Source organism: Marmota monax, unplaced genomic scaffold (genome assembly GCF_021218885.2).
Source record: "Marmota monax isolate L192 unplaced genomic scaffold, Marmota_monax_Labrador192_F-V1.1 WCK01_AAM20220418_F8-fsc00092, whole genome shotgun sequence".
Lineage (NCBI taxonomy): Eukaryota > Metazoa > Chordata > Mammalia > Rodentia > Sciuridae > Marmota > Marmota monax.
In genome coordinates this window covers 2146559-2159630 of record NW_026692583.1, presented here as the reverse complement: position 1 = coordinate 2159630, position 13072 = coordinate 2146559, and the positions used below count along the sequence as shown (strand labels likewise).

At 40.1% G+C, this 13072-nt stretch overlaps 1 protein-coding gene across 18 annotated transcripts in view; it reads right to left on the bottom strand.

Annotated features, from left to right (window-relative positions):
- Clip1 (CAP-Gly domain containing linker protein 1) overlaps nt 1-13072 on the bottom strand; it is a 128389-nt gene that overhangs the window by 7123 nt on the left and 108194 nt on the right. For all 18 annotated transcript variants that reach the window (XM_058579829.1, XM_058579828.1, XM_046446101.2 and 15 more), the window contains one exon: nt 5484-5536. In XM_058579829.1, coding sequence (XP_058435812.1) covers nt 5484-5536 — 53 coding nt within the window. The remainder of the gene's footprint in view (nt 1-5483; nt 5537-13072) is intronic.

Sequence of the window (13072 nt, the reverse complement as noted above, 5' to 3'; positions counted from 1 at the left end):
GTCTTGTTTAGATTTAAACAAAACAACTTAAATGGAAAGAATGTGCAGGCACTTTTTGCTATGTAAAGTATGTGATGTCACCCAAACACTATTAAATCTTGATCTCCTTAACCCATTTTTGCCCCATGGTCCCAGATATAGAACCTACAAAAATTTAAATATAGTATATAATATACAACTACATAACAAATATATTATACATGTTAATTACATAATTATATTAATGCTAATATAATATATATAAATTCTCGATTATTATTTTCCACCTATTTTAATATACCTCTGCCAACTTCACTGAGATATTTGCAGAATTGAAAACATGGGAGTTAATGAGCTGAGTTTCTATGAAACTTATTTGGAAGTTTATTCTATAAAAATGATTTCTAGAGCTCAATATCGGGATTGGGGATTGCCAAGGACAGACCCTCCTACACTCAGCTCTGATTGGTCAGGATCCCATGGACTCAACCTTGGAGAGGGATAAACGCCACCAGCTGGCAGGAGGGAAAGGGACAGGTGTCCTTCTCTGTGCTCACCATCACGTATACACACAACCTCTCCACAGGCTGTTTTCCACAAGGGCCATAGGAGCATTTCCTGTATAAGCTACCAGAGGATGCACAGCCAAGAAAGCTCTGCCAAGTGACAGCATAAGCAGCCCGTGGCAGCTGGTCTTTGTGCAGCTCTCCATTGCTGGCCTGTGCCCACCAGGAGCGGCTGAATTAAACCACTTATGCCAACATTATTTACATCTGAGTTGCAAATTGTATTGTGTTTAAGCCATGTTGGCTAGAATGGCTTGGTATTACTAACGCTATCAAGAAGGGAAGATAAACACAATATAAAATAAGGGCTATAGGGGCCAAAAATTTCTCTCCCCCATCCCCCAAGGGAACACATCACTCAGATTCTTTTCTTACTACTTACATAAGAAATAAATTCCAGTAATGAAGCAAATACCTTAAAGTGTTACTGGGCAAGCTTTAAAAATGCAAGATAACAAGAACCAAATATTAGAAACATGAAGAGAAATGCAATACAGTAAGGAGAACTAAATTTGCACTGAAGTCCTGTGCTGAATAGAGATATAAAAAAGAAATGTGTGTGTATATAATATGTATACACTGCTGAGTATATTTTACAAAACAAAAGCAAGACACAGAGGGACAAAGGCAGCCAAAGAATATATACAACAATTTGGTTTACTAAAAATATATGAAATTTATTTATTATAACGTGGATAGACTTTCTTTAGTCTTACCATGAAAGACACACAGATATAGCAAAGGAAGCAAGAGTAGGAAAGGGAAAAGAGAGGGGTGAAATGAGCATTGGTAAGTAGCGCAAGCTCGGAGACAGTCAGACAGTTCCAACCCACAGTGAGCTGAATGAGCGGAGGCAGCGCAGAGGGCTGCAGACCTGGGAGCCAGCATCGCCAAGCCAGTTTCCATTCCTGACACACACCTTGCATTCACACCACAGAATGAATTATGGCTTCAAGGGCTGTCAGTGTCTGAGACTCTGGCATCCCTTCTTTGACATTAAAAAGCCTAGCGAAGGGAGGGCAGTAGAGCCAAGTCCCCAGTCTGTGCTGGGCTGCAGCACCACAGAGGAACAGACCCGTCCAGTCCTGACAGAACAAGTCAAGTTCTACTCTGTGATTGCTTAGATACCTTGGAACATGTTCTGAAAAAGCTCTACTCAATTTGAAGACTGGCTTTTCAAATGATTACATCTTTAAGCTTAGAGAAAAACCTTGACCACATATTGCTTGCAACTCAATGTTACAGACACCAAAAAAACCATAGTAAATACAGAAGGATGCTACTAATTTCTTTGTTTGTTTTTGCAGTGCTGGGGATGGAACCCAGGGCCTCACATATGATAGGCAAGTGCTCTACCACTAAGCTACACCCCTAGCCCTTTTTATTTTGAGACAGGATCTTGATAAATTGCCCAGGCTGGCCTTGAACTTATGATCCTCCTGCCTTATCCCAGTTGGCTGGGATAATAAGCATGCCTAGTGATGCCTGGCCAGTGCTACTACTGACTTCTTTTCTTTTCTTTTCTTTTCTTTTTTTTTTTGGTGCTGGGGATTGAACCCAGGGCCTTGTGCATGCGAGGGAAGCACTCTACCAACAGAGCTATATCCTCAGCCCCGCTACTGATTTCTTAACAATAACTTCTCTCATCCTACAGTCAGAAGTAAGTTCTGCATGTCAATATCAAGACCATTTCAGTGAAGTAGTTACATATTATCTTGACTAGGTATATTCAATGATCACTTCTAAATTAAATTGTTGACTAAGCACTTGGTTCTTAGATGAGTGAATACATTTCAAATACCTTTATGACTTACACTCTTGGACAAGACTTTTAAACATACAAAATATCAAGCTCTTTTAAATACTATAGTCTTGATAAACTTACTTACCCATTACACACACAGATCCACATACAAAATCCTTTACCAAACTGGCATTTATAAGGCATTTGAGGATCTAACTTATTACCTAAAATACATTTACATTCAGATTTTGAAAACAGAAATAACTTTCCATTAAAGTTAATTAACAAACCAAAAAAAATAAATAAATTCTAAATAAGAGAAAAAAGGTTCTAAATTTTTTCACTTCCAGAAAAAGATTGTCATCTTTATCTACATTTGCTCACCAAAATGAGCAATAGTGCTGGGCATGTGCACGCCTGTAATCCCAGCAGCTCAGGAGGCTGAGGCAGGAGAATCATGAGTTCAAAGCCAGCCTCGGCAAAAGTGAGGCACTAAGCAATCCAGTGAGACCCTGTCTCTAAATAAAATACAAAATGGGGATGTGGCTCAGTGGTTGAGTGCCCTTGAGTTCAAACCCCAGTACCAAAAAACAAGCAAATATTTTCAAGAGACACTGTCCTAAATACCCAGGACATAAAATGGGAACAGAGATAGTGAAATGAAGAGAGAGAATTTCCTAGTCCCCAAATTTGTCCCTCCTTTTTAAGCCATGAAAAAAGTCACAGGTCTAATCATATTTTGAAAGGCATGTAAATTTAGTTATAGTCACAAAATTAGTAAGGACTAGTGAAGCACAGCATCTTTTTAAAATATTTTTTTTAGTTGACAATGGGCCTTTATTTCTTATTTATTTTTATGTGATGCTGAGGATCGAACCCAGGGCCACACATGCTAAGCAAGCGCTCGACCCCTGAGCCACAACCTAGCCCAAAGCACAGCATCTTTTAAAATAATAAATTAAAAGGTTTAAACTACAGGGAGAAGAGAACCCAGGTCTGAGTCTTAAGCCTGCCTCTGCCACTCGCCAGCCTTGTGTCCCTCACAAGCTGCCTGTCTGTTGGGGCTTTAGTGTCATCATTTTAAAACGCGAGCCTCACATCTCTTTCCCTGGGTTGGTTGGAGATGAGATGAATTTGAGAATCATGAAGTGCTACATAAATGAAGGTGACTGTGTCAGTGCTACGCCTGCCCGGTTTTATATGTTCCTCTGTCAGGAGAGTCACAGGAGCAAGCCCTGGTTATTCTTCACATGTTCTTGGTCACTGCTTACTCAAGATCTTTTAAAGAAACAGAAGCTCATTTCTGCAAAATTAAACACCCTGTGGCCCATGGGGACAACGTAGGGTTGGCACACAGGAACAGCCATAGGCAGAGGCACAGCCAAGTGGCCACTATTTCTTGTTGTCCTGGGGAGCACTAGTCATGGCATACACATGTGCACTCTAGAGAATAAACACCACCTTAGTGAAATTTGAAGGAATGAATCTAAGTAGTTTTTTTGCGGGGGTTACCAGGAATTGAACTCGGGGGTACTTGACCTCTGAGCCACATTCCCCAGCCCTATTTTGGATTTTATTTATTTAAGTAGTTTTTTGCGGGGGTTACCAGGAATTGAACTCGGGGGTACTTGACCACTGAGCCACATTCCCCAGCCCTATTTTGGATCTTATTTAGAGACAAGGTCTCAATGAGTTGCTTAGTGCCTCGCAGTTCCCGAGGTTGGCTTTGAACTCAGGATCCTCTGCCTCAGCCTCCCAAGCTGCTGGGATTACAGGGGTGCGCTACCATGCCCAGCTCTTCTAAGTGTTTTTTTTTTTTTTTTTTAAGTTGTAGACAGATACAAAATACCTCTATTTTATTTATTTGTTTTTATGTGGTGCTGAGGATCGAACCCAGGGCCTCACACATGCAAAGCAAATGCGCTACCAACTAAGCTGCAACCCCAGCCCCCTAAGTGGTTTTTGTATGTTTGTTCATTGGTACTAGAGATTGAACCCAGGGGCACTTCACCAGAGTCATGTCCCAGTCCTTTTTTTTATATTTTATTTAGAGACAGGGTCTTGCTAAGTTGCTTAGGGGCTTTCTAAGTTGCTGAGGCTGGCTTTGAACTTGTGATCCTCCTGCCTCAGCTTCCCAAGCTGCTGGGATTACAGGTGTGCGCCGCCACCTGGCTCTAAGTGTTTCTTAACTGAAAACAGAAGGAAAGGCATCTCTGGACCAAGGCCTAATGTCCCATATAGTTTGTGCAATCCAAATATCTTTGTGGGCTAAGTATTAAGTCCTCAATTCCCAAGCATAAGACACACATGTCAATTGAGAGTGGGACGAGGAAACCCTCTGTCCTGACAAGAAGGAACAAGATACTTCCTAAGAACATGGAAGAATTCTTGGGCAGGCTACTCTTGAGAAGGTTTGCTTTTATTTTTAGTTTTTAGTTTAGTTTTGTTTTTTTAATAAGCAAAAAATCATGCCACTATGTAGCCTGCATCTATTCAGTACTCTGCAGCACCACCCTGGATGGGATGTGGCTCTTGGTGACTGCACACACTACACTCATTTGGTAGAAGGTGAGTCACAGAATCATCCTAGACAAAAATGGCATCTTTAAAAGAATAAAGACTATCAGGATGTATGAGCATCAGGCTTCTGACTGTGTTATTTCTGCAGGCCAAGTTCATCCTTACTCAAAAGTACCAGAAAAATTATACTAGGTTCCATTTGAATATCATTTAAATATAATGGAAGGAAATTAAATAATAGAGCTAATTTTTATTAAAAAGTAAATAAAACATTTAAACTGGTGTTACCCCCTGTAATTGAAAAATCAACATTTTAATATAATTTATATGCAGAGCAATTACTAAATGTAAAATTACAATGTTTTTAGTTACTGAAACTAGGAGGTAACTAGGAGGTAATATGAGACATTTGATTTTAGAACACTTTGAATAAATATAACTGAACATGGCTTAAAATTTTAATATCTAAAACTTCTGTAAATGAATTTTCACAAATTATCAATTATCAGTACCAAACTATCACAATGCCATTTTCTGAATATAGAAAGGTAAATTTTTTTTTCTATTGCAAGTCCACACACACCATGTTCTGAAATTTTCCTTATTAAACACACACACATACACACACATACACACACACGCACACATCCAATATACATATAAGTAAAGCCTACCTCTTTTTCATTTCTAATAACTGATTATTGAGCACAGATCGTTCTTCTTCCAGCTGGGGGGGGAAAAAAAGAGAGAGAGTTCAGTTCCCACAGGTCCAGAGAGAGGCCTCTTCTTCACTCTACATGCCACATCCCTGGGCTCCAAGGGAAGAGAAACACTTGGCTCTCCTCACAGGACCTGAGGCCCAGCAAGAAGTCACTGCACATGGGATGCAGTTATTAATCTACAAATCACTTATGACCTGGTGATTCCTTCCTCCTGGACTTCAGATTTAAAAATATTAAACAACAGCACCTTGAACATGGACATCTTAAGCTTTCAATAAGTGTGGCAACAGCTTTAATGAGTGACACAGCTCCACTACTAACACCATCATTCTTTTAGTTAAATCAGAGAGGTCCAGTGTCGCTAGCTAGCAGAGGAAAAGGAGCAGGTCCTCTGCTCTCAGTAGGCTTCACCTGACTTGCCTCTCACTTCAACAGTTGGTAAGGGGCTACTTTGTTCTAAGCACTTGACTATACATTTATAAAACAAGGAGGTCCCAAAATCTCCAGCAGTTCTTTCCTTCTTAAATCCTATTATTATTATTATATGAACCATAAAAAACCAAGATTCATATAATCTGTGAAAGAAGAGAACTGCTCTCAGTATGCACCATGCATCACCATTTTGCCAAATATCAATTTCAACTCACACTGTTAATAAAACAAAAGGGTGAAAAAGCTCTTATGAGTTGTTTTTAACCCAATGATACCTAAAGGTCATGTGATAGTTTCCAATAGTCCACAATTTAAGTTTCTAATTCTTCATATGTTATAATCACAATTAATTATGTATCAGGTATGTATGTGCTTTGTTATGAGGTCATCATATTTAAAACATTCTCACACATACATACACATATGGATTGAATATAACTGTACATTCATCATGAAGTCTAGAGTCAACATCCAGGCTTTTCACTGTTGTCTCTACTTTCCCCGTCCATTAAGATATATGCTTTTGCTGCATGAGTAATTCACAGAAATGCTTAGAGGAAGCAAAAAGAGGGGGAGGCGAACTTTAAAAATGAAATGAGAAGCATAACATCTGGAGAGTGGGATGTGGATGAGAAGGGCTTTCACTTTTGCTTTTTATTCAATTTATAGTTCTATGTTAAACATGAAGCCTATTTGAAAAATTATAACAGGGGCTGGAGAGGCAGCACACATGAGAGGTGCTGGGGATGAGTCCCCAGCACCAAAAAAGTAGAAGAAATACAAACTGCTAAATACAGCTAGAAGATAAAACACTGTTTTCTATAAAGATCAGTACAATGCTGGGCATGGTGGTGCAGGCCTCCCACTGGGGAGGCTGAGGCTGGAGGATCTTAAGTTCAGGGCCAGCTAGGGCAATTTAGAGGGATCCTGTCTCAAAATAAAAAGAACTGGGAATATAGTTCAGTTGTACAGTGCCCTGGGTTTAATCTCCAGTACAAACAAACAAACATATCAGTAAAGGACTGGAGCTGTAGTTCAGCGGTACAGTGCTCGTCTCTCATCATAAAGCAGTGGGTTTGATCCCCAGGTCCACAGAAACAAACAAAAAACCAAAACAGATCAGTATAGTAAGTACTAAACTTCTATAGCTTGGAAATCTGGGCACACTAATCTCCAAGGAAGAGGGAGAATCTCTGCACACTGTTTTTTCTTTATTTCATTCATTCATTTTTACGATACTGGGGACTGAACCCAAGGCCTTGCACATGCTAGGCAAGGCCCTAGCACTGAGCTATATCCCCACCCCTTTTCAATTTTATTTTGAGACAGGGCCTCACTATGTTGATGAAGCTGTCCTTGAACTTGCAATCCTGCCTCAGCCTCCCCAGTGATTGGGACTGTAGGTATGCACCACCATGCCTGGCTTGCATGTTGCTTTTTGTGGTACTGGATGATTTTTTCAAATGTTCATTTATAATTCAAATTTTTGTTTTTGAGTTATGTCGTGTCCTTTATCCATTTATACATTCATTATAAGCATTTTCCAACCTTAAATGTGTTGATTGTAAAAATATTTTATAATCAAATATAAAAATAAAAATATAATAAAAATATTTTTAGGGGCTGGGGTCGTGGCTCAGAGGTCGAGCACTTGCCTATCATGTGAGGCACTGGGTTCGATTCTCAGCACCACATAGAGGCAAATAAATAAAGGTCCATTAATAACTAAGAAAAATATTTTTAAAAAATATTTTTACTGGGCTGGGGATGTGGCTCAAGAGGTAGCGCGCTCGCCTGGCATGCGTGTGGCCCGGGTTCGATCCTCAGCACCACATACAAACAAAGATGTTGTGTCCGCTGAAAACTAAAAATAAATAAATATATATATATATATATTTTAAAAAAATATTTTTACTTCTTGGAACCAAAGATCAAACCCAGTGCCTTGTGTGTGCGCTCAACCACTCCTATTAATGATTTCTAACTTCACAATACTGTGGTTAGAGAACATACATTGCAATGTTTCAAATTCACTAAAAACTATTTTATGGCCTAATATGTATTCTATCTTGGAGAACGTTCCATGTGAGGTGTGAAGAATGTGTCCTCTGCTGTTGGGGGACAGAGCGCTCTACAGGCCACTGCTATGTCTAGCAGTGTTCCATTTCCTTGTTGGTCTTCCGTGTGGTTGCTTATCCATCACTGAAATAGGGAGTACTGAAATCTCCAACTGGCATTGGTGAACTGTTTCTCCTTTATGGTTCTATCGGGTTTGCTTCATGTATCTTGAGGCTTTGTTATGCAAAGCAGGTGTTACATCTTCTTGAGGACTGACCTTTTCGATCATTATCAAAAGTCATCTTGTTTCTAGTAACAACTTTGGCTTTCTAGTCTATTTTGACTATTAGTACAGACTCTCCAGGTTGCTTCTAGTTACCGTTTATGTGGTAGATCCTGTTCCGTCCTTTTAGTTTCAGCCTCTTTGGATTTCTAAATATAAACTATGTCTTACAAACAGCTAGTTAAACCATGGTTTTAAAAAATCCATTCTGCCTGCTGATATTGTGATGCACACTGTAATCTCAGCTTTCAGGAGGCTTAGACAAAAGGATCACAAGTTCAAGGCCAGCCTGGGCAACTTTGAGACTCTGTCTTAAAATTTAAAAGGGCTGCAAACATAACTCTGAGACAGAGAAACTGTTTTTTGAAAAAATCCATTCTGCCAGTCTGGGGCTGTGGCTCAGTGGCAGAGCACTTGCCTAGCACATGTGAGGCCCTGAGTTCAATCCTCATCACCATATAAAAAATAAATGAATCCATTCTGTCAGTCCCTACTCTTTAAATCAAGTACTTAATCCCTTTACATTTACTGTGGTTATGAATAAGGTTACATACTGTTTGATTCCATTTATAACCTACTAGAAAAGTCAAAAACTATGGGGCCAGAAAAGAGATAAGGGATTTGGAAAGATGAGATGGTGACTACTTTATAGGCAGCATGAGAAAACCTCTTGGGGTGAAGGAAATCCTAATTGTAAGGTCAGTTATATGACTATATATATTCATCAAAACTCACCAAACCCCATACTTACGAAGGATGAATTTTATGTAAATTTGACCCCAATAAACAAAACTTGGAGGTAAAACAAGTTCAAATAATTTGTACAATATAACTTTTATTAAAAAATATAACTATGTGGGGCTGGGGATGTGGCTCAAGCGGTAGCGCAATCGCCTGGCATGCGTGCGGCCCAGGTTCGATCCTCAGCACCACATACAAACAAAGATGTTGTGCGCCGAAAACTAAAAAATAAATAAATATTAAAAAAAAATAACTATGTATATGTGTGCATTTGTAAATGCTGCTAAACACATAGCAAATAGTAAGAAGCAGGACATAAAATCAACATAAAAAAAATCAATACTTTTCCTATACACCAATAACAAATTTGCTGAAAAAGAAAACAAATACAATTCACAGTAACCTCAAAACAACAATAATAAAAACCCAGGAAACCCCAACCAGGGAGGTTAAAGACCTCTACAATGAAAACTACGGACACTGAAGAAAAGAAATTGAAGAAGACCTTAGAAGATGGAAAGACCTCCCAAGTTCTTGGATATGTAGAATTAATATTGTTAAAATGACTATATTATTAAAAGCAGTCTACAGATTCAAAGCAATCCCCACTGAAATACCAATGACATTCATCATAGATTTAGAAAAAACAGTCCTAAAATTTATTTGGAAAAATAAAAGGCCCAAAAGAGCCAAAACAATTCTAAGCCAAAAAAACATTGCTGGAGGCATCACAATACCTGACTTCATATTACATTACAAATTTATAGTAACGAGCCGCATGGTACTGGCATAAAAACAGACACATGACCAATGGTACAGAACAAAAGACACGGAAACAAACGGCACAGATAAAGACATCTGATCCCTGACAAAAGCACCCCAAATATACACTGGAAAAAAGACAGCCTTTTCAAAAATGGTGCTGGGAAAACTGGTTACCCATATGTAGGAGAATGAAAGTAGACTTTTCTCTTTTTTAAAACCATGGTTTAACTGTAGCTGTAAGACAAAGTTTATCTCTCTCATCCTGCACAAAAATTAACTTGAAATGGACTAAAGACCTAGGAATTGGAGCAGATGCAACTCTTAGAAGGAAATGTAGGGTCAACACTCCAACATATAGACACAGGCATATAGCCTTCCTCAATAGGATCCCTAAGCTCAGGAAATAATACCAAATATAACAAATGGGATGGCATCAAACAAGAAGCTTCTGCACAGCAAAGAAAACAATTTACACATGAAGACAGAACCCACAGGATGGGAGAAAATCTTTGCTAGCTACTCTTCTGACAGTATTAATATAGAGAATATACAAAGAATTCAAACTTAACACCAAAAAAAACCTAATTAATAAATAGGCAAATAAGCCAGACAGACACTTCTGAAAAGAAGTACAAAGGGCCAACAAATAATGAAGACTTGTTTAATATCTTTAGTAATTAGGGAAACGCAGATCAAAACAACACTGAAATTTCAGTTGAGTAATAGAGTAAACAAGTAATAGTAAATGCTGAAGAGGATGTGGAGAAAAAGGAACATGATCACACTGTTGGTAGAACTGTAAATTAGTACAGCCATTATGGTAATCAGCATGGAGGCTCCTCAAAAGACTAGGCCTGAAACCACCCACGAGACCCCGTTACACCATTCCTCAGGATTTATCCTTGAAGAATTAAAGTCATACTACAGCAACACACGCACACCCACCTTTAGAGCAGCACGATTCACAATAGGCAAATTATGGAACCTGCCTAGGTGTCCACCAGTGGATTAAAAGAAAATGTGGTAGATATACACAATGGAGTTTTATTCAGTCATAAAGAAAAATGAAATTATATCATTTCTTTTTCTTTTGAGAGAGAGAGAGAGAGAGAATTTCTTAATATTTATTTATTTTTTAGTTTTCAGCAGACACAACATCTTTGTTTGTATGTGGTGCTGAGGATCGAACCTGGGCAGCATGCATGCCAGGCGAGCGCGCTACCGCTTGAGCCACATCCCCAGCCCATCATTTCTTGAAAAGTGGAGAACATCATGCTAAGTGAAATAAGCCAAACTCAGAAAATCAAGGGTCATACGTTTTCTGTGGAAACTATAGAGAGTAAAAAAAAAAAAAAAAAAAAAATGGGGGCCAGGATATCTCATGAAAATATGAGCTCAGTACAAGAAGGGAACCAGGGCAAGGAGAAAGGGGAGGGAAGGGGAGAATCCCACTATTACGTATAATTATAACGTACCAATCAAGGAGAAAATAAAACAATGGTAAAGAAAGATAAATAACCATTTTTAATATTGCCTCAGTGGAGTGGTAATGGGAGGAGTAATGATTTTTAAATTACCCGTATCTGTACTGGTGGTTCATGTTACAAATGTGTGATACCTCTAGTTTTAAAATAACAATACAGTTTAAAAGGAATAAGTAATTCTTATTTTTTAGAGATGAAAATATTTGTAGATGAAATGACAGGAATGCATTTGCTTCCAAGCAATTGGGGCAGACAGGGTGGGGGCCAATCGGGAGTGCAACTGAAACCAGAGAGGCCAGGAGCTGGGCTGGGCTGGGCGGCAGAGGCTGCTCACAGGAGGCCCTGGGTTCCATGTTTGCACTGGGGTGGGGTGGGGGGGCCTCTTGGTGAGTGGAACTCACACAGGCATGCTGTACTGCTCACACTGCCTCTATGTTGTGCTTGAATTTTTTTATATTGAAAGAATAAAAAAAAAATAGCACAGTTTGGACCAAACTGGATCAGAAAGTCCCAATAGTTCTGTGAACAGACATGGTAGGTGCTTTGCTTTAAATCTGTCATTCAAGCTAAGACAAGTCCTAGCTTGACTGAACTGAAGGCCATGTAGAAGTTCAATGTCATCATGTGCACAAATCTTACTTAATAGACTCAGTAAAACCACCAAATAAAAATCTTTGTGGGGAAGAGGAGCACTTTGTTTTGTTCACTGCTATTTCTAGTTCTGGAACATGGGCACTTAGTAAGTGATCACTAACTACACCAAGTGAAGGACTGTGATGGTGGGTCAGAGGCCATGCCCCTGGTGAGCGCGAGGCAGGAGTGGCCTGTGGCAGGGCTCCCACAGAGCCGGGCACTCCGCTGAGCTGAACCAGGTAACCAAGCGTCTTAGGCTGGCTCCTCCCTCCTGCCTCTCCTCTAGGCAGGCAGGCAGGCAGGCGTCTGGAGCTCCACCTTGACAGCACAAAGCACACTTCCAAGGTCTGAGGCTCTGGTATGCCTCCCACACAGATGTCTGCTCTTGGAAATGGAGATGGTAATGGGGAGAAAGGAAGAGGAGAATTCAGTGACTCTCAAAGATTTTCGTGGTAATGCTCTTTCATAGAGGAAAGGAAGGTATGCTGCTCAGACCCCACTTTCCAGGCAGGTCTCGTAGCCCAGCGTCAGGAGTGCTGTAAGGAGACAGCTCAGCTGAAGGCCCGTTCAGGGGCTGCCAAAGTGGCAGAGCCCCCTCTGCTCAGGTCACATCCCCTTGCCAGGATAGACCATACTCAATGACCAATCAATGTGGGATTTTATAAGACTGGCTATCTCAGTTCAATTTAGAACAAATCTGAAAGGCCACTCCAGCCAGAGTTCTCCATGGGGTCAGCCAAGGCTGACATGGGGCCTGCACAACACCTCAACATATACACCTGCCCACTGCTGCTTCTCTCTCCACAGGTGCTTCCCCAAGGCTGTCCCTAGGAAACGCCAGCCCTTGGCGCTCTCAGCCTGCTTCCCAGGGAATTTAACCTGCAGTGGTACAGTGGTGTGCACCCAGTAACCAACCTAACTTTTTTTGGTACTGGGGAGTGAACCCAGGGGTACTTAACCACTGAGCTATATCCTCAGCCCTTTTTTATTTTTTGAGACAAGTTCTCACTAAATTGTTTAGGGCTTTGCTATGTTGCTGAGGCTGGCCTCAAATTTGTGATCCTCCTGCCTCAGCCTCCCCAAGTTGCTGGGATTTTAGCCCAACCTAAGTTCTTGAAAGAGTCAGAAAAAGAGAGCATGCCTTA